Raw genomic sequence first — 22,057 nt, 5'->3', positions numbered from 1 at the left:
GAGAAAGTTCACCTCTCTCATATCCTTTCACCACACAGTCACCGACTCAACTCTTCAGAATTTCTCACATAGCCCTTGGAAAGTTCTAACCTAGATATTTCTGAAAAGCTGCTTCTTAGAGACTACATTTCCCAGCCACCCTGCATCTAGACAGGGTCACAAGACAGCTTCTGGTCAATGGGATGTGGGTGAAAAGAAATCCACCACTTCTAGACCTGGCATATAAAAACTTCCCATTCGGCTGTGTGGTGGCTCACGCCTGAAATCCCAGCACTTTGGGAGGCTGAGGCAGGCGGATCACGAGGCCAGAAGTTCAAGACCAGCCTGGCCAATATGGTGAAACCCCATATCTACTAAAAATATAAAAATTAACCAGGTGTGGTGGCAGCTGCCTGTAACCCGATTCTTGGGAAGTTGCAGTGAGCCAAGATCACACCATTGCACTCCAGCCTGGGCGACAGGAGCAAGACTCCGATTCAAAACAAAGAAATAAAAATAAAATAAAAACCTCCCATGCAATCCTCTACTGGAACTTGATACCTAGGCTGGCCTCAAGAGCCATGTGCTGAGGAGTGCAGAGCAGAGGTCAGTTAGACTGGATCCCTGGATGACTGTATGGATCAAGGGCCCCACCCCATGCTCACTGTTGGCCTGACATGAGCAAGAAATAGCTGCTCTATTAAGACACACACATACACACACACCAGGGAGCAAGCAAGAGAGGAGGGAGCAGGGGAGGAAGGAATTCTCCTGGACTAGCTTCCCAGCGGTTCCCAATGACATTCTCCCTTAAATTGGCACCCACGCCACTACCTAAAATGAAAACCTGATGGGTGCTCTCTCCTGCCATTTGACTCGCCCCATCACCTTCAGGGTGAGGCCCAAATCCTTCGGCATAAACCTCAGCAATCCCTTCCACACACCCCACTGACCATGTGCTATGATCAGAAGACGGGCGCTAAGTGCTGGGGAGACAGCTGGGGTTTCTGTCCTCAGGGAGTTTCCATTCTACTGGGAACTGGGTGCCACGAGAAAAATAAACAGTTCCCTGCGACCAAGAGTAAGGAGTGGAAAAGCCCTCAAATGGGACGTGCGTGATCTTTAGGTTGAGGCCTGAAGCAGGAAGGGCACTCCAGGCAGAGCAAATGTTCCCAGAAATGTCGAGGCTGGGGGGTGTTCCAGGCACAGAAAGGTACCGGGTGGGCAGGGACCAGTATCCCAGGACCTTGTGGGCGATGGGAGGGAGCTTGGTTTCCAGTTTGTAAGCAGATAAATAGGGCTGAACGGGGTTTAAAGATCCCTTCCGGCTGCTGGGCAGAGAAAGCCTTCATTGTCTGCTCTCAAAGCTGTAAAGGGGAACCCACGGCGTCGCGGAGCTCCCCGAGGCCACCGCCTCCCTCTCCCCCACCCCACACGGCCACAACCGGATGTTCCACCCGGCACTACCGCGTTCTTCGTTAAGTCTCTCTCCCCAGGAGTCCGGAGGACTCCAATCGAGGAGTCCCTCGCACTGTGCCAGGTACTCAGCAGGTGCTCAATAAACGCTCGCTTAGTTTAATGAATGATGGGGCGAGGCCGGGGCAGAGCCACCGAATTGTCTGCTCAAACTTCAAGTAAGACCCCCAAGCCGACTGGAAGCCCGTAGGGGCGCGCGGGGCCTCTGCCCTGGCCCGAGGCCGCGCCTTACCCGGCTCTCAGGAACTTGCAGGCGCCGTAGACCATGAACTTGCAGAGGTGCAGCTGTGCGCAGAGCCCCACGCAGCCGGGCTTGGAGGCCTGGTGCGCGCGGCACAGGCGCAGCGGCGACGCGGCCAGCACCACGCGCTCCGGGGCCGCGGTCGCGCCGCCGCCCGCGCCCACCCGCGCCGCCACCACGAAGCGCCCACACTCCCGCAGCAGCCGCTCCAGCGCGTCGGGGCCCAAGCCCACCCGCAAGCGGCGCCGCAGCTCGGGCAGCTCCAGGGCGCCCCCGGCCGCGCACAGCACCTGGGTCACCTCACCGACGACGCCAGCCTGGGCCATGGCCGCGGGGACTGCGCCCGTCGGACCACGGCTGGCGCGACGCGGGCGGCGGCGGACGCTAGCTGGCGGGCGGCTCTCGCAGGGGGGAGGCGCCGGCGGGAAACGAAAGCGAAAGCGACCCCGGGCCGGCGAAAAACAGAACCTGTGCGCCCTCGCCACGCCCCCGGCCCGCAGCTGAGCGGCGCCGCCTTACGCCTCAGGGTTCCCAGCTGCGCGGCAGCCGCCGGACGGGAGCTCGGGAGTTCGGGAGCTCGGGCGCTCGTGCGCTCGTGCGCTCGTGCTCGGCGCTCGGGCGGCGGCTGTGGCGGCTCGCGGGCTTGTCCCCAGGCCCGGAAAAGGACTTTCCCGGACGTTTGAAGGCCCAGAAGCCCCTAACTCTGCGATGCTCCGAGCGCCTGCAGTCAGATGGCGCCTCGACGGCGGCGGGAGCGTTGGCGGAGCCGGCTGGACGCCGCCCGTTAAAGCCGCTCGGCGTCGCCGGGGCCAAGCCCGGGCTTCGTAGACGACTCACAGAAACAGGGACGACTGAAGGGGCCCCCAACCCTCGAACAAGTGACGAAAGCGATCACTCCGCTTTAGGAAGACGGACTTAAATGTTCCTTTCGCCTCGGTGCATCAATGAGTTCCTTCATGTAAACATAAACCGGTATGTCCTTTAAAGAGCAAATCCGTTACTCCCAGCCCCTGCTAAGTAACGGTTGAGCAAATATTTTAGAAGACCCTTGAGAGCAAAGGACCCCCTCACACATGCTGAGGGCCGTGCGCGTTGCGAGAGCCTCTTGGGGAAGTAATCCGGGAAAAGCTATTAAAATGGAAATCGCGTGTGACCTTTGACACGGCGATCTTTGCTCTCGGAATCTTCCAGAAGTAAAAGGAACAGTAAATAAGTTATGTGTGAAAGTGTTACTGGGGGAACCCCCACCTGGGAGGAGGTATCGTGAGGTATCGGAACTGTGTGACCGATCTTTAAAGACTGTTAGGAAAACTATTTAACAAGCGTGCGTTAAAATCTCTGTGTGCGGATCTGGAAGGACAGCCATGATGTGTCGCTAAACGAGAAAAGATGGCTGTACAGAAATGTCTAAATAATCAAGTTGAATGATCAAGAATTATTATTTTTTTTAGTGTCTAACAAAAGAAAAGCCTGTGTGGTGTGTGTGTGGTGGGGGGAATATTTTTGAATAAGCACGGACAAAGATGTGGAAGAAACACAAGGGTGGTTGGCAGGAGGCAGTAGGAGGTACTAGGAAAGTGGAAAAGGGAAGATGGGCAGAAGGATTGTCGGGGGAGAGTACTTACGGTATAATATTAACTAAAAATGAACGTAAAAATCTTAACTATAAGATTTTTAGCGCAGTGACTCACGCCTGTAATTCCAACACATTGGGAGGCCAAGGTGGGTGCATCTCTTGAGGTCAGGAGTTTGAGACCAGTCCGGCGAATGTGGTGAAACCCTGTCTCTACGAAAAATGTAAAAATTAGCTGGGCGTGGTGGCGGATGGCCAGCTACTCAGGAGACTGAGGCAGGAAATTGCTTGAAGCCAGTAGGCAGAGGTTGCAGTGAGCTGAGATCACACCACTGCACTCTAGCCTGGGTAACAAAGCGAGACTCCATCTTTAAAAAAAAAAAAAAAAAAAAAAAAAGACAGGGCGCAGTGGCCCACGCCTGTAATCCCAGCACTTTGGGAGGCCGAGGCGGGTGGATCACGAGACCATCCTGGTCAACATGGTGAAACCTGTCTCTATTGAAAATACAAAACATTAGCTGGGCATGGTGGCGCGTGCCTGTAATCCCAGCTACTCAGGAGGCTGAGGCAGGAGAATTGCCTGAACCCAGGAGGCGGATGTTGCGGTGAGCCGAGATCGCGCCATTGCACTCCAGCTTTGGTAACAAGAGCGAAACTCCGTCTCAAAAAAAAAAAAAAAAAAAAATTATTACCTGTAGTATTACTACAAAAATATAAACAATAAGTGTATGGATAAGGACTAGACAGTAACATGGACGAATGAAAAAGACAGGGTCTTAGTCTGTCACCCAGGCTTTAGTATAACAATATAATCATAGCTCACTACAACCTGGAACTTCTGGGCTCAAGCGAACTTCCCACCTTAGCCTCCCAAGTAGCTGGGTCCAGAGGCACATGCCACTATGCCCAGATAATTTTTAAATTTTTTGTAGAGACACTGTCTCATATGTTGCCCAGGCTGTTCTTGAACTCCTGGCCTCAAGCAGTCCTCCCACCTCAGATTCTTAAAGTGCTGGGGTTACATGGAGCCACCATGCCCAGCCTAAGATGTTAGTTTTTTTTGTTTTGTTTTGTTTTGTTTTGTTTGAGACAGAGTCTTGCTCTGTCGCCCAGGCTGGAGTGCAGTGGCACGATCTTGGCTCACTGCAACCTTTGCCTCCCAGGTGCAAGCGATTCTCCTGTCTCAGCCTACTGAGTAGCTGGGATTACAGGTGTGCACTACCATGCTGGGCTAATTTTTGTATTTTTAGTAAAGACAGGCTTTCACCATGTTGGTCAGGCTGGTCTCAAACTCCTGACCTCGTGATCCACCCGCCTCAGCCTCCCAAAGTGCTGGGATTACAGGCGTGAGCCACTGCGCCTGGCTAAAATGTTAATTTTTAATCAAAAATGTTAGGCCGGGCACGATGGTTCATGCCTGTAATCCCAGCTCCTTGGGAGGGATCTGTTAAAATGTACACGCTGAATGAAGAGACCCCCAACAGGGTTTGTGTGAGCAACATGGATGTTTATTCACCTGTGTGCAGGCGGGCTGAGGCAGGAAAGGGCGTCAGCAGAGGGTGGTGGGATAGGAGTTGGTTATAGGTTGGGGCAAGTGGTCAGTTAAAGGTGGTAATCTATTTTAGGGAAGGGAAGGGCATCATGGGATGCATGGTCACAAGGGTAGGGGTTACCTATTACAAATAGGCGTGATCATAACGGTGAAGGTTATTGATTGCAAGCAGAGGGGAGGGTGTGGTAAATTACATAGTTACAGAGGTAGAGGGTCTTGAGAAACTCAGTGTCCGGGGGGAAATTCCGTAAGGCTAAGCAGGAACAATGGTTTCAGATTGCAGGGGGAGAGCAATTAGTTGAGGCAGGAATAAGTTATTTCACTTCTTTCTGTGGCCACCTGATTACTTGTGGTTACCTCAGACTTTCTGGCTTCTGGGGACCATCCAGAGGTGTACTTGCGGGTCACCAAGGCTATATTGGCCAGGCTTGGACTTAGAGGCCTAACATTCCCATCTTTTTATATATGTATTAAAGCAAAAAGTTGGAGAAGGGAGTAGGGGCAATGTTTCTCACGGCATTTTCGAGCGTGACAGGGCCGCACGGACACCTAAAAGTCTGTGATTTGTGTAGTTTAGTAAGTGTTTGGCCAAGTCCTTGGAAGCATAATAGCTTTAGTGATGAAACCTTGGGCCGAAGTTGGAATAGTGTCCAGTGTAGGGGGTGGTCCCAGAAGACTTGGATTGAAAGAGATATGTGCAGGTTCTGGATAGGTCATGCTGCATCTTGACGTTATCCGGGCGCTACCTGGGGCTCATGAGTGATGGATTGGTGTTTCTGCTTGTTCCTGGAAGGGTGAAGACTATGAAATAGGGTTGGGGAGAAAGACAGGCAAATGAACGGGGAGGGTTGGCAAGGCATTTTGCTTTAAACGGCTGAGAGGTCCTGGGACAGTGGGTAATGTTAAAAGTAGCATTTGCCATGTAGAGTGATTAGTGATGGCCTGGTTACAGTTTTGTAGGAATTGAGAGACTAACTGGAAAATGCAAGGTCTGAATAAGAGAAGGAGGAAGATGGGTATTAGGGGAGTAAGGATTAGAAAGAGCCGTGACATCCAGCTAGGATGGGATAATATATACCAGGTTTGGCATAGTTATTTGCCTCATTAGCAAATTTTGGAGGCTTGTTTTTGAGCCTTTTGATATTATCATAAACTAGGCCAGTTTGATTTAAGTAAAAGCCAAATTCCTCATTGAGAAATATACAGAGTTCTCCCTTTTCTGTAGTGAGTAAGTCAGGCGTCCCCAAACTACGGCCCACGGGCGCTCATTACCATTGGCAAATTGAATTTTAGAAATAAGGAAGACTAAGGCACAGGTTCCCATCCAGTTAGTGAGTAGACACATAAAAGTGGAAGAGCCACGTAAGAGGAGACCTGGGGGAAGGCAGAATTGAAAATGTAGGGGGAAAAGGTGGGAGGGATCCTTGAAAGAGGGGAGTCAGATTGCAAAATTCCTAAAGATCCAGCAAGAACAGCAGCAGTTAGGGGGTTGAAAGGGAGATTGATGGTAACTGTGTGGTGGGGGCAGTTTGGTTTTCATAATGTATGAGGAAGCATGTAGTATCAACAAATAGTCTGTCACTACATTTGTAGGGCCAGGCATGAGTAAGCATGAAGAGGGGCTAAGAGGAGAATCCGAGGAATAGGGAGAGGGTAGCCAAGGATGGAGTGAGAGACAGGGAAGGTGCCGACCAAGACAATAATGAGTGTTAATATTTTTAAGTTAGTAGTGATAGAGCATTTGTCGGTGAAGCAAAGTGAGTATGTTCCTAAAGCCATATTAATGTGTGTGTCAGGGCTTTGGAGATGAAGAGTAAAGCAGCACTTAGAAGTTGGAAGATTGCCCAAGGGAATTCCAGTAGTTTGTTGATGGGAAATGCCTAGAGGAGCAGGAGTGGGGATAGTTGTCTGTGTAGTAAGGGGTCCTAATATGGGCAGAGTGGAGTTAATATGAGGTGAAAGTTGCTGTAAATAGTTGCAGAGAAGTATAGCAGCTTGTTGGTATGAAATGTCTGAGGAAGTTTTGCTAAACTTATCTAAGAAATAGAGAAGCTCAATGGGAGGGTAGAGATGGGGACTGTTAAAAGAGCTGTGTAGGTGCAGGGAGATGGAAGAGGTAGCCCAATCGGCTAGCCGGGCAGGAATAGCGGTATAAGAGAAGGAAGAAAGGGAGATGCAGAGCCAGCAGTTTTTTGCCAGCAGTGGATTGAAATTATTGAGGAGGTCATGGGTTAGACTGATGGTATGTTGAAGGTAATTAGGAAGGGATAGGGAGTGACAGAATGAGACTCAGAATAAGAATGAGTAGAAAAGTAAAGAAGAGGACTTCAACACGGTCAAAGAATTGGAGTGTCCCTTGCCACATAGGTTATTTATCCACTAAAAAAAAAGGAGTCAAGGGTGGAAGTTCATGAGTAGAACCACAAGATGTCAGCTAAAATGGTCTGGAGGAAAGCGGTGAACTGGCAAGGCAAGCAAGTATAGGGCATTTAAATATGGACGAGAAGGGCGACTAGAAATATGATTAGACAGCAGTAGGAATAGAGAGCTTGTGAAGTGTAGACCAAGTTTTAGGGGTGACTGCATAGAGCCTGTTGCAAATAGCAGTTAAGAGGATTCCTGTTGTTTTTTTTTTCCAGCATTATTGGAGTATAATTGACAAATAAACATGGCATATATTTAATGCATACAACTTGATGTTTGTTTTTGGTTTTTTTTTATTGTGCTTTATGTTCTGGGGTACATGTGCAGATCATGCGGGATTGTTGCATAGGTACATACTTGGCAAGGTAGTTTGCTGCCTCCATTCGGCTGTCACCTATATCTGGCATTTCTTCCCGTGATATCCCTCCCCAATCTCCCTACCCCCTGCTGTCCCTCCCCTAACGACCCCCAACAGACCCCAGTGTGTGATGCTCCCCACCCTGTAGCCATACGTTCTCATTGTTCAATACCCATCTATGAGTGAGAACATGCACTGTTTGATTTTCTGTTCTTTTGTCAGTTCACTGAGAATGATGGTTTCCAGATTCATCCATGTTCCTACAAAGGATACAAACTCATTGTTTTTTATGGCTCTATAGTATTCCATGGTGTATATGTGCCACATTTTCCTTGTCCAGTCTATCATTGATGGGTATTTGGGTTAGTTCCAGGTCTTTACCATTGTAAATAGTGCCGCAATGAATATACGTGTGCATGTGTCTTTGTAACAGAGCAATTTATAATCCTTTGGGTATATACCCAGTAATGGGATTGCTGGGTCAAATGGAATTTCTATTTCTAGATCCTTGAGGAATCACCACACTGTTTTCCACAATGGTTGAACTAATTTACACTCCCACCAGCAGCATAAAAGTGTTCCTATTTCTCCACATCCTCTCCAGCATCTGTTGTTTCCAGATTTTTTAAATGATCGCCATTCTAACTGGTGTGAGATGGTATTTCAATGTGGTTTTGATTTGCATTTCTATAATGACCAGTGATGATGAGCATTTTTTCACGTCTGTTGGCCTCATATTTGTCTTCTTTTGAAAAGTGTCTGTTCATATACTTTGCCCACTTTTGAATGGGTTGGTTGGTTTGTTTCTTGTAAATCTGTTTTAGTTCATTGTAGATTCTGGATATTAGCCTTTTGTCAGATAGGTAGATTGCAAAAATTTTTTCTCGTTCTGTTGGGAAATTTTTTCCCATTCTGCGAGTTCACTCTAATGATTGTTTCTTTTGCTATGCAGAAGCCCTGGAGTTTAATGGGGTCCCATTTGTCTATTTTGGCTTTTGCTGCCAATGCTTTTGGTGTTTTAGTCATGAAGTCCTTGCCTATGCCTGTGTCCTGAATGGTTTTGCCTAAGTTTTCTTCTAGGGTTTTTTTGGTGTTATGTCTTATGTTTAAGTTTTTAATCCATCTGGAGTTAGTTTTAGTGTAAGGTATCAGGAAGGGGTCCAGTTTCTGCTTTCTGCACATGGCTAGCCAGTTTTCCCTAAACAGGGAATCCTTTCCCCATTGCTTGTTTTTGTCATGTTTGTCAAAGATCAGATGGTTGTAGATGTGTAGTTTTGCCTCGAAGGCCTCTGTTCTGTTCCATTGGTCTGTATCTCTGTTTTGGTACCAGTACCATGCTCTTTGATTACTGTAGCCTTGTACTATATTTTGAAGTCAGGTAGCATGGTACCTCCAGCTTTGTTCTTTTGCTTAGAATTGACTTGGCTATGCGGGCTCTTTTTTGATTCCACATGAAGTTTAAGGTAGTTTTTTCCAGTTCTGTGAAGAAGGTCATTGGTAGCTTGATGGGGATAGCATTGAATCTATAAATTACTTTGGGCAGTACGGCCATTTTCACAATTTCTTAACCATGAGCATGGAATGTTTTTCCATCTGTTTGTGTCCTCTCTTATTCCCTTGAGCAGCAGTTTGTAGTTCTCCTTGAAGAGGTCCTTTACATCCTTTGTTAGTTGTATTCCTAGGTATTTTGTTCTCTTTGTAGCAATTGTGAATGGGAGTTCGCTCTTGATTTGGCTCTCTGTTAGTCTGTTATTGGTGTATAGGAATGCTTGTGATTTCTGCACGTTGATTTTGAATCCTGAGACTTTGCTGAAGTTGCTTATCAGTTTCAGGAGATTTTGGGCTGAGATGATGGAGTCTTCTAAATCTACAATCATTTCATCTGCAAATAGACACAATTTGACTTCCTCCTTTCCTAATTTAATACCCTTTATTTCTTTTTCTTGCCTGATTGTTCTGGCTACAACTTCCAATACTATGTTGAATAGAAGTGGTAAGAGAGGGCATCCTTGTCTAGTGCCAGATTTCAAAGGAAATCCTTCCAGTTTTTGCCCATTCAGTATGATATTGGCTGTGGGTTTGTCATAAATAACTTTTATTATTTTGAGATACGTTCCATTGATACCTAGTTTCTTGATAGTTTTTAGGCTGTTGAATTTTGTCAAAGGCCTTCTCTGCGTCTGTTGATAAAATCATGTGGTTTTTGTCTTTGGCTCTGTTTATGTAGTGGATTACATTTATAGACTTGCGTATCTTGAACCAGTCTTGCATCCCAAGGATGAAGTCTACTTGATCATGATGGATAAGCTTTTTGATGTACTGTCGCAATCGGTGTGCCAGTATTTTATTGAAGATTTTTGCTTCTATGTTCATCATGGATATTGGCCTGAAGTTTTCTTTTTTTATTGAATCTCTGCCGGCTTTTGGTATCAGGATGATGTTGGTCCCATAAAATGATTTGGGAAGGATTCCCTCTTCTTGGATTGTTTGGAATAGTTTCAGAAGGAGTGGTACCAGCTCCTCTTTATATGTCTGGTAGAATTCAGCTGTGAACCTGTCTGGACCTGGACTTTTTTTGGTTGGTAGGCTATTAATTGCTGCCTCAACTTCAGCCCTTGTTATTGGTCTATTCAGAGTTTCAACTTCTTCCTGGTTTAGTCTTGGGAGGGTGCAAGTGTCCAGGAATTTATCCATTTCTTCCAGATTTACTGGTTTGTAGTAATTTCTGATGGTAGTTTGTATTTCTGTGAAATCAGTTGTTATTGCATCTGTTTGATTCTTCTCTCTTTTCTTTTTTATTAATCTGACTAGAGGTCTATTTTTTTGATATTTTCAAAAATCCACCTCCTGGATTTATTGATTTTTTTGAAGGGTTTTTTTGTGTGTCTATCTCCTTCAGTTCTGCTCTGATCTTAGTTATTTCTTGTCTTCTGCTAGCTTTTGAGTTTTTTTATCTTTCTCCTCTAGCTCTTTCAATTTTGATGATAGGATGTCGATTTTAGATCTTTCCTCACTTCTCATGTGAGCATTTATTGGTATAAATTTTTCTCTAGACACTGCTTTAAATGTATTCCAGAGATTCTGGTACATTGTGTCTTCATTTTTGTTGGTTTCAAAGAACATCTTTGTTTCTGCCTTCATTTCATTGTTTATCTAGTAGACATTCAGGAGCCAGCTGTTCAGTTTCCATGAAGTTGTGTGGTTCTGAGTTAGTTTCTTAATCCTGAGTTCTGATTTGATTGCACTGTGGTCTGAGAGACTGTTTGTTATGATTTCCAGTCTTTTGCATTTGCTGAGGAGTGATTTACTTCCAGTTAAATGGTCAATTTTAGAGTAGGTGAGATATGCTGCTGAGAAGAATGTATATTCTGTGGATTTGGGGTGTGGAGTTCTGTAGATGTCTATTAGGTTTGCTTGGTCCAAGCCTGAGTTCAGGTTCTGGATATCCTTGTTAATTTTCTGTCTCATTGCTCTAATATTGACAGTGGAGTGTTAAAGTCTCCCACTATTACTGTGTGAGAGTTTAAGTCTCTTTGTAGGTCATCAAAAGAACTTGCTTTATGTATCTCAGTTCTCCTGTATTGGGTTCATATATATTTAGGATCATTAGCTCATCTTGTTGCATTGATCCTTTTATCATTATGTAATGCCCTTCTTTGTCTCTTTTGATATTTATTACTTTAAAGGCCATTTTATCAGAAACTAGGATTGTAACTTCTGCTTTTTTTTTGCTCTCCATTTGCTTGGTAAATATTTCTCCATATCTTTATTTTAAGCCTATGTGTGTCCTTGCACGTGAGATAGGTTTCCTGGATACAGCACACTGATGGGTCTTGACTTTTTATCCAATTTGCCAGTCTGTGTCTTTTGACTGGGGCATTTAGCCCATTTATATTTAAGGTTAATATTGTTATGTGTGAATTTGATCCTGCCATTTTGATGCTAGCTTGTTGTTTTGCCCATTAGTTGATGCCATTTCTTCATTGTATTAGTAGTCTTTACCATTTGGTACATTTTTGGAGTGGCTGTTACTGGTTGTTCCTTTCCATGTTTAGTGCTTCTTTCAGGAGCACTTGTAAGGCAGGCCTGGTGGTGATGAAATGTCTCAGCAATTGGTTGTTCATAAAGGAATTTATTTCTCCTTTGCTTATGAAGGTTAGTTTGGCTGGATATGAAATTCTAGGTTGAAAGTTCTTTTCTTGAAGGATGTTGAATATTGGCCCTTACTCTATTCTGGCTTGTGTTTATGCCAGGAGATCCACTGTGAGTCTGATGGGCTTTCCTTTGTGGGTAACCTGACCCTTCTCTCTGGCTGACCTTAGCATTTTTTCCTTCATTTCAACCCTGGCGAATATGAGAGTTATGTGCCTTGGGGTTGCTCTTCTTGAGGAATATCTTTGTGGTGTTCTCTGTATTTCCTGGACTTGAATGTTGGCCTACCTCGCTAGGTTGGGGAAGTTCTCCTGGATAATATCCTGAAGAGTATTTTCCACCTTGGATTCATTCTCTCCGTCACATTCAGGTACACCAATCAAATGTAGATTAGGTCTTTTCACATAATCCGATATTTCTTGGAGGCTTTGTTCATTTCTTTTCACTCTTTTTTCTCTAATATTGCCTTCTCATTTTATTTCATTGAGTTGATCTTCAATCTCTGATATCCTTTCTTCTGCTTGGTCGATTTGGCTATTGAAACTTGTATATGCTTTGTGAAGTTCTTGTGCTGTGCTTTTCAGCTCCATCAAGTTATTTATGTTCTTCTCTAAGCTGGTTATTCTAGTTAGCATTTCATCTAACCTTTTTTTAAGGTTCCTAGTTTCTTTGCCTCGGGTTAGAACATGTTCTTTTAGCTCAGAGAAGTTTGTTATTACCCATCTTCTGAAGCCTGCTTCTGTCAGTTTATCAGACTCGTTCTCCATCCAGCTTTGTTCCTTTGCTGGTGAGGAGTTGTGATCCCTTGTAGGAGGAGAGGCGTTCTGGTTTTGGTGTTTTCATCCTTTTTGTGCTGGTTTCTTCCCATCTTCCTGGATTTATCTACCTGTTGTCTTTGAAGTTGGCAACTTTCAGATGAGGTCTCTGAGTGAACATCTTTTTTGTTGATGTTGAAGCTGTTTCTTTCTGTTTTTTAGTTTTCCTTCTAACAGTCACGCCCCTCTGCTACAGGACTGCTGGAGGTCCACTCCAGACCCTGCTTGCCTGGGAATCACCCATGGGGGCTGCAGAACAGTAAGGGTTGCTGCCAGTTTCTTCTTCTGTTATCTTCATCCCAGAAGGGTACCTGCCAGATGTCAGCCAGAGCTCTCCTTTATGAGGTACCTCTTTGGATATATAGGGGTCGGGAGCTGCCTCAGATGACAGTCTGTTCCTTAACAGAGCTCAAGTGCTGTGCTGGGAACTCCATTGTTCCATTCAGAGCTTCTGGGCAGGTACATTTAAGTCTGCTGCAGCAGAACTCATAACTGCCTCTTTTCCCAGGTGCTCTGTCCTGGGAAGGTGGGGCTTTATTTATAAGTCCCTGACGTGCTGCTGCCTTTTTTCAGAAATTCCCTGCCCAGCAAGGAGGGAGTCTAGTCACATTCTGCCAGCAGAGACTTTGCTGAGCTGCCGCGGGCTCTGCCCAGCTGCTGTGTAAACTTCCTTGCAGTTTTGTTTACAGAGGTACAGTTAGAACTGCCTCGGTAATGGCAGTCTGCCTCAGTAATGGCAAACTGCCTTGGTAGTGGCAAACTGTTTCAGTAATGGCAGACTGCCTTGGTAATGGCAGATGCTCTTCCCCCAACAGAGCTCAACCATCCCAGGTCAAGCCCAGATTGCTGCACTTGCTGCGTAACTCTCAAGCCAGAGTGTTTCAGATTGCTAGTCTTTGTGGGATTGGGACCTAACGAGCCAGATCCCCTGGCTCCCTGCTTTCAGCCCCCTCTTTTTCAGTTGAATGTGCGGCTCTGTCTCCCAGGCATTCTAGGCACCAGTTGAAACAGCCGTCCAGCTTTGCGTGAGTTTTTGTGCAGAAACCCGTGGCGCCAGCTAAACAGCCATGCTGAAAACTCATGGTGCTTTTCGACCCAGGAATCTCCTGGTCTGTGGGCAGTAAAAACTGTGGGAGAAGCACGGTATCTGAACCAGAGTGCTGGAGTGGCTAGAAAAGCCCCCAATGGCCTCCGTTGGGTAGGGAGTGGGGTCTTCTGGGGATTGCACTTCCCAGGTGAGGCAGAGCCCCACCCTGCCTTGGCTTGCCCTTCTTGGGCTATACCCACTGTGCAGCCAGTCCCATTGAGATACACATGGTACCTCGTTTGAAAATGTGGCGATCACTCACCCTCTGCGTAGCTCTCTCTGTGAAATGCGATCCAGAGCTGTTCCTAATCAGCCATCTTTCCTTGACTCTCAGGATTCCTGTTAATGTTAGATTATAAACTAAACTGATGTTTAGTATTTACTCTTCAGGAATTCGAGTTAACTTAAGAGAAGTAGGAGAAAGTACTTGCGACTTACAAGGGGAGGTGGATGAGCTAGGCTGGATCATCTGATGGGCACAGTTTAATCTGGCACTGGTGAACCCAGTGGGGGTGGTCTTGTAGATGGATAGCCATTGGGGTACTGTAGACAACTAGGTAGGGACCCTTCCATCGAGGCTGTAGAGCTAGAGAGGTTAGATCCTTGACCAGCACTGATTGTATGGCTAAGGTGTCTTCATAAGGCCAGGTATCTGGAGTGGATAAGAGGAGGTTAGCAGCTTGACGAATTTCCCACCTAGTTTGTTGGAGAGCTGGAAGATAGTCTCCAAGAGGACTAGTGTCTGGGAGAAAGTTAGGCCCAGCAGAAAGGTACAGCCATATAAGAGTTCAAAGGGGCAGGCCGGGCACGGTGGCTCAAGCCTGTAATCCCAGCACTTTGGGAGGCCGAGGCGGGTGGATCACGAGGTCAAGAGATCAAGACCATCCTGGTCAACATTGGTGAAACCCCGTCTCTACTAAAAATACAAAAAAATTAGCTGGGCATGGTGGCGCGTGCCTGTAATCCCAGCTACTCAGAAGGCTGAGGCAGGAGAATTGCCTGAACCCAGGAGGCGGAGGTTGTGGTGAGCCGAGATCGTGCCATTGCACTCCAGCCTGGGTAACAAGAGTGAAACTCCGTCTCAAAAAAAAAAAAAAAAAAAAAAAGGGTTCAAAGGGGCTATATCCTGTGGGTTCCTGGGGAGTGAAACGAATTCAGAGAACAGCAATAGGTAGAAGAGATACCCAGTCCTTCTTTAGTTGAAGGGTGAGCTTTGTAAGATGTGTATTTAGGAGGCCATTAGCTTTTTCTACTTTTCCTGATTACTGAGGACATAAGAGGCATAGAGATTGCATTGAATGCTAAAGGCCTGACAGACTGCTTGGGTGATTTGGCTAATGAAAGAGGGGCCATTGTCAGATTATATGGAAGAAGGCAGGCCAAATCAGGGAATGAGCTCATTTAACAGACAAGAAATAACAGCAGTGGCCTTTTCTGTTCCAATAGGGAAGGCTTCAATCCACCCTGTAAAGGTATCCACCCATACAAGAAGATACTTAACGTTTCTTGACATGGGGCATATGAGTAAAGTCAATCTGCCAATCTTGCATGGGGGTAAATCCCCATGCTTGGGGAGTGAGGAAGAGAGGAGGTTTTTAAAATTCCTGGGGGTTGGTAGAATGGCAGAGGAGCACTGAGATGTAATTATTTTAAGGACGAACTTCCATGAAGGGAAGGAGATAAAAGGTTCTAAGAGGTGGGTTAAAGGCTTATATCCACATGAAAACAGTTATGGAAGGAAGAGAGGATAGAAGGGGCTTGTGAGGCAGGAAGAAGGAATTTTTCTTGATCCCAAAACCAGTTTCCTTAAGTGGGAAGTGACTGGTAGGTTAAAGATTCAGAAGGAGAATAAGTAGGGGTGATTGATGAGAAGGAAACATATTGTCTGCTAGGAGGGGATACTGGTATGTTTGCTGCCTTTTTTACTGTTTCATCAGTAAAAGCATTTCCTTGGGCAATGGGATCTGAAATTTTTTGGTGCCCTTTACATTGGCAACTCTGGCCTTGGTTGGGAGGAGAGCGGCCTTAAGGAGGACCCGTATTAAGGGAGCATTGATAATAGAAGATCCCTGTGTGGTAAGAAAGCCTCTTTCTGCCCATATGGCAGCATGGTGGTATAGGATGTGGAAGGCGTATTTAGTCAGTATAGATATTTACACGTAGTCTCTTCGCAAGAGTAATAGTACAAGTTAAAGCAATTAATTCAGCTTGCTGAGAAGTGGTAGAGGGAGGGGGTATGGCTGTCTCAATGATAGATGAGTGGGATACAACTGTATAACCAGCTTTAGCCTGTGTTAACTGACTGGGCTTTGAAGAACTACCATCAATAAACCAGGTCTGATCTGGGTCTGGAATGGGAAAGAGAGAAATATGTGGAAAGGGGGAGGATGCTATATGGATTAGGGAGATACAGTCATGGGGCTCAGGGCTTGTGTTTATGTTTGGCATTTAATGAGAGACTGGATTAAAATCGGGGCCATGTGCAATAGTCACAGTGGGAGTTTCAATAAAGGGTAAATAGAGTTGGATAAGAAGTGGGGCAGAAAACAGATGTGGAAGATGCGAAGAGGATACCAAGCCTGAAGGTTGTGAGAGCTGTATAGAGTGAGGCAGAGCCTGCGATTTTGAAGGCCTCAGGAAGGAGTAGAGGAGAGGCAGCTGCCACACACAGGCATGAGGGCCAACCTGGGACAGAGAGGTCAAGTTGTTTAGAGAGGAAGGCAACAGGACGCAGACCTGGCTTTTGTGTAAGAACTCCAACTGCAGAACCCTGAATTTCAGCAGTGTATGAGAGATAGGGTTTGGGTTGGATTGGTATAACAAAGAATGGGTTAAGGTTGGCATTCAGGGGTGGAACCAGGAAATGTCTTGGCACACAGAATGGAGGAAGAGAGTGAAATGGCAAGATAGAAGTTTTCTTAGGAATTCGGGTGAGTTTTAGAGAAGTTGGGGAGAGTATAGAGGTTGGGCACTACAGGATGGATGGGGAGGTGGTATCTCACACCCTAGGGTTAAGGTAGGGGGACATATGGGGAGCTATTGAGAGAGGTACGAGTTCAGGGAGGAGGGTGGCAAAGGTGTGGCTGTAGCGCAGGAACAGTTAAGGAGGCAGAGAATTTTGTTAGAATATCTTGGCGTAATGGGACTGGATAAGTGGGGATGATGAGGAAAGAATGTGGAAAGGAGTGCTGGCCTAATAGACACTAGACTTGGGGAGTTTTGAGAGGCCTGGAGGCCTTGCCGTCAATTCCCACAACAGTTATGGAAGCTAAGAAGACAGATTAGTGTGGAGTGGGTGGCCCTCATATTGATTAAGGGGATGGACTTAGGCTTCACCGTAAGAGTTACCCGAAGCTTGGCGTCCATGATGGTCCAGGGGGCCTCCGAGATGTTCAGGCAGCATTTGTCTTTAGCCACTAAGCTGAGAAGCAGCAATGTTGAGTCGGACAGTTCAACTTCCAGTGGGGGCCCTGCACAGATGGGGCAGGGCTTAGGAGGAATCCCGGGCTGCGGGGATTCCTTGGCCCAGTGGCCAGGTTTCTGACACTTGACACAAGGTACCAATTTTGAAGTCTTTGTGAGTCAGTGGTGTGGCTGGGGTTTGTCTTACGGCGGAGGCAAGCATTTGCAGTTGTGAAATGTGTTGCTGCTTGGCTGCTTTCTCCCTGTTGTTAAACACCTTGAAGGCAAGGTTAATTAATTCCTGTTGTGGGATTTGAGGGCCAGATTTTTTTCTGTAGCTTTTTATCGTTAGGGGCTGATTGGGTGATAAACATTTTTCAGTGGTGAGAGTAGAAGTAATGATGACATTTAAGTTACTCGAGGTGAGATTATAGGACTGGGTTAAATATTGGAGGATTTGATGAGAAGGAGGTTAACTGTTGGCCAATTTGGGAAAGGTAAGATAAAGAGAAAGGAACATGCACCATTGGGTGATAAACATTTTTCAGTGGTGAGAGTAGAAGTAATGATGACATTTAAGTTACTCGAGGTGAGATTATAGGACTGGGTTAAATATTGGAGGATTTGATGAGAAGGAGGTTAACTGTTGGCCAATTTGGGAAAGGTAAGATAAAGAGAAAGGAACATGCACCCTAACTATGCCTTAGGCACCAACCACCTCTTGAAGGGGAATTGTTGGGCAGGGGCAGAGGAGGTAGTGGCGGGACTAAACTGCAAGCCTGACTGGGTATGAGGTGCGGAGGTGACAGGAGGGGCATAAGGAGGTGGGTTGTGGGCAGTGGAAGAGGAGGAAGGATCTAGGTGGGGGTTTAGGTTCTGGATTAGGGCCTGGTTTGGACAGGCAGGGAGGAGAAAGGTCGGAAGGGTTGATAGACAAGGATTCTGGGCAGGTGGAAGGGAAAGAAGGAGCAGAGATTAGGGAGGGATTGGTGTGTAAAAAAAAAAATGCCTGGATGTAGGGAATTTCAGACCATTTGCCCATTTTACGGCATAAGTTGTCTGGAACCTGCAGGATAGAAAAATCAAAGGTACTGTTTTCTGGCCATTTAGAGCCATTGTCCAATTTATATTGTGGCCAAGCCATATTGCAAAAGAAAATTTGCAGTAATTCCTTGGGGAAATTCTGCAAGGCTGAGCAGGAACAATGGTTGCAGGTTGCAGAGGGAGAGCAATTATTTGAGGCAGGAACAAGTTATTTCATTTCTTTCTGTGGCCACCTGGTTATTTGTGGTTACCTCAGACTCTGGCTTCTGCGGACCATCCAGAGGTTTACTTGTGGGTCACCAAGGCTATAATGGCCTGGCTTGGACTCGGAGGCCTAACAGGATCCACCAAGGCGGGTGAATCACCTGAAGTCAAGGGTTCGAGACCAGCCTGGCCAACATGGTGAAACCCCATCTCTATTAAAATATACAAAAATTAGCCAGATGTGATGGTGGGTGACTATAATCCCAGCTACTCAGGAGGTTGAGGCAGGAGAATTGCTTGAACCCAAGAGGTGAAGGTTATAGTGAGCCGAGATTACACCGTTGCACTCCAGCCTGGGTGACAGGAAAAAAAAGTTAATTTTTAATTTTAGTTGTGGTCTCCAATAAGTGTTTTGGAATAAAATAACATTTTTTAAAAATAAAGGAAGAGTGATGTCAGTGAAAATGGTGGATTAAGGACCCCAGAAAGTTTGCCCTTCCATAAAAGCAATGAAAAAACTGACAATAATCATCAGAATCAACTTTCTTAGGGCCCTGGAAATTAGTCAAAGGCTTGCAACAATCCATCTAGCATTTAGTGAAGAAAAACAGCAAACTCACAGTGAGAACAGCAATCTTTGTGGTATTTTAAGGTGTAGTCCTATCACCCCCCGCCCGCCTGCCACCATCTGTAGTTCCATGGTAGCCTTGAAAACGTACAGCCCATGTAGCTAGTACCTCTACCGGAGACAGTAGACATGGCTGGAGTTACTTCAAAGTCTCATTCCCAAAGAAGAGTCATAATTTGACCTATCAAGGGCATCCCTGGAAAAAAAACATGAAAAGGCTTGTCTTTTTTCAACCTCATTGAAACTAGCTCTGTCCTAAAGGTTTTTCTACCTGAAGAGGGAGTTATTTGTCAAATATTTTACATCATGACTGGCTGAGGTGATAGGTAACAGTAGGGGCAAAAAATAGACATGTACTGGTGCCTCCTCATGTGGCCCTGTGTGGCATGCTATGCCTTCCTATTTCTAGAAATCTGTGAGTATAAAACCTTCCTTCATCATAGTCATTTCTGTGTCTGCATGTCTTGGTATACCTGATTAAAACAAATCCTGGGGCCGGGTATGGTAGCTCATGCCTATAATCGCAGCACTTTGGGAGACTGAGGCAGGTGGATCACTTGAGGCCAGAAGTTCGAGACCAGCTTGGCCAACATAATGAAACCCCATCTTAAAAATTAAAAAAATTAGCTCGTTGGGGTGGGGCCAACATAATGAAACCCCATCTTAAAAATTTAAAAAATTAGCTCGTTGGGGTGGTACATGCCTGTAATCCCAGCTACTTGGGAGGCAGAGGCATGGGAATTGTTTGAACCCAGGAGGCAGAAGTTGCAGTGAGTCAAGATTGCACCACTTTTAAAACGTAAGTTATTAATGGTTTTAAGGCAGAAGGATAGTTAGAAGATACCTATAAAAACATACAAGTGGAAAAATGCCCAGCAGACATTGGATCTGTGAGTCTGACATTTATAGAAGAGGTCAGTACTAGAGTTATGAACATATAGATGGTATTTAAACCTATACAACTGGATGAGATTCCCCCTAGAAGTGAGTGTAAATGAGAACTCCAAGGAACTGCCCCTCTAAAAGAGAAGGAGGAGACTGATAGAACTAAGGTTTAAAGGAGAAGCCAGTGGGGTAAAAGGAAAACCAGAAGTCATGGAGTCATAAATGCCAGATATTTAAGTTTTTCAATAAGAAGGGATGATCAGCTACATTGAGTGTGCTATCAAGAGATTGAGTAAAGATAGAAAAATGTTTTATCTGTGCTGCGTAACAGCCACCCTAAAACTTAGTGGCTAAAAATAATGATTTATTTTTCATGATTCTGTGTGTTAACTGGGCTCAGCTGGGCAGTTCTTCTGTCTCATATGATATAGCAAAAGTCACTCCAGTGGCTACATTCAGCTGGCAACTCAGCTGCAGTTAGAACCTTCAAGATGGTCCCTCATCCTGCAGTCTCTCCCACTCTATGGTTCTCATTATTTAGTATTTCATCCTGAGCTGCTTTATAGGGTATTGGGTAGCTCCTAAGAGAACAAGCCCCACCACACATTTGTCAAGATTCTTCATTTTTCATGCCAGCTCTTGACTCTCAGAGTCATCCTTTTCTTATAAGAAATGGCTCATATTGGCAGTTAAGTAGATTTCTCAGCCTACTTCCTGCCCATAGAAAATTGGGAGCAAATTTTTCTTTATTTTGAAACTGTCTATATCCCTTCTTTTCCAAGTTGGTACAACTTGGAATGCCATTAAGATTCCTAGAAAAGAAAATCTTGAAAAGTCTATAAAATACCACCTTAAATCTTTCTGATGTCTTCAAGGGTGTGATAGCTGCACTCTTCATTTGATCTTGAATGTCAGGCCAAACTTTACTGGCAGGCCCTGGACTTGATCTTTTCTGAGGTCACTTCTTACTTTTTTGCTAGCTAGAGAGGCTGGAATAAAAATAGCTTTGTGTTCTAACCTCACAAGTGCTGGAAATATTTTTTCTAAATTCTGCTTAACAGTTCTTTCTGTAACATCTCTTACAATACCTTGTTATGCAGAGCTGATAGAAGGCAATTGTCTTATTCCCCTTTAAGCCTAAAAATCTTTTTAGCCAGCTCCACAAGTTTCTCTGCAACATATTCTATCTTCCAGGTAAACAAAGGTGACAGTCTCTGTAACAAAGGCCCCCTTTCTCAGCTTGCAATAAAAGGTTCCTGACTGCTATTCCAGCCTCCACCAGCAGTCCCCTGGCCACCCTTCAGTCTTCTGCCTACAGTCCAGTCCTAAAACCGGTGTCACATATTATAGGTTTTTGTTACATCAGCTCCCCTCTTCCAGATGCCAACTTGTGCTTCAGTTAGTAGCAAGTTTTTCTACAAAGGGTAGAAGGGTAAGGTGGTGGAAATAACGAGAAGGGTATGTGGAATCAAGGATTTGTTTCTCTTTTATCTTTTTTTATTTTATTTTATTTTATTTTTTTGAGATGGAGTCTCATTCTGTCACCCAGGCTGGAGTACAGTGGTGCAATCTTGGCTCACTGCAACCTCTACCTCCCAGGTTCAAGCGATTTTCCTACCTCAGCCTCCCAAGTAGCTGGGATTACAGGTGCCCACCACCACGACCCACTAATTTTTATATTTCTAGTAGAGATGGAATTTTGCCATGTTGGTCAGGCTGGTCTTGAACTCCTGACCTCAGTTATCTATCTGCCTCAACCTCAAAAAGTGCTGAGATTACAGGTGTGAGCCACCGTGCCCGGCCTATCTTTTGTCTTAAGATGAGAGATGCTAATATATAGTTTCATTCTGCTGGAAATGATCTAGTGGGGACATTGTTGATGTTAGGTAAGGGGGTAACTGCAGCACCAAAGAGAAACATACTGCCTGTAAATTGGGGGATTCATGTTGGTAGGGACAAGGACCTGCCCTCCTGTTGGTAGGGACCTACATTTTCTATAACACAGGTAAGACAGGAAGGGTGTAGCATTTGTGAGTAGGTTTGTATTTAGCCTTGCAGGAAGATGAGGGAGGGCCTTTATATTTGGTTAAATAGTGTTAATCTCCTAAAATCCGCCCCCGCCCCCAAATTCATGTCCATCCTGAAACCATGAATGTAACCTTATTTGTAAGTAGAGTCTTTGCAGGTGTAATCAAGTTAAAGCGAGGTCATCCCGTATTAGAGTGAACCCTAATCCA

General features: G+C 45.5%; 1 protein-coding gene and 1 long non-coding RNA gene across 4 annotated transcripts in view; one reads left to right on the top strand and one right to left on the bottom strand.

Moving 5' to 3' along the window:
- The window catches only part of PARP12 (poly(ADP-ribose) polymerase family member 12), a 39,087-nt gene extending 36,960 nt beyond the window's left edge, over positions 1–2,127 (bottom strand). The window contains exon 1 of the mRNA XM_010340382.3: positions 1,688–2,127. Coding sequence (XP_010338684.2) covers positions 1,688–2,022 — 335 coding nt within the window. The 5' untranslated portion in view covers positions 2,023–2,127. The remainder of the gene's footprint in view (positions 1–1,687) is intronic.
- A 70-nt stretch (positions 2,128–2,197) lies between these two features.
- The window catches only part of LOC141580032 (uncharacterized), a 152,841-nt gene continuing 132,981 nt past the window's right edge, over positions 2,198–22,057 (top strand). The window contains exon 1 of one of the 3 annotated variants that reach the window (XR_012512012.1): positions 2,198–2,668. This is a non-coding gene — a long non-coding RNA (uncharacterized LOC141580032). The remainder of the gene's footprint in view (positions 2,669–22,057) is intronic. The other 2 variants (XR_012512014.1, XR_012512013.1) reach the window with 2 other exon arrangements.

This window comes from Saimiri boliviensis, chromosome 10 (assembly GCF_048565385.1).
Source record: "Saimiri boliviensis isolate mSaiBol1 chromosome 10, mSaiBol1.pri, whole genome shotgun sequence".
NCBI classification, from domain to species: Eukaryota; Metazoa; Chordata; class Mammalia; order Primates; family Cebidae; genus Saimiri; species Saimiri boliviensis.
The sequence above is the reverse complement of the archived record's forward strand: the minus strand, read 5'-3'. Positions and strand labels throughout refer to the sequence as shown.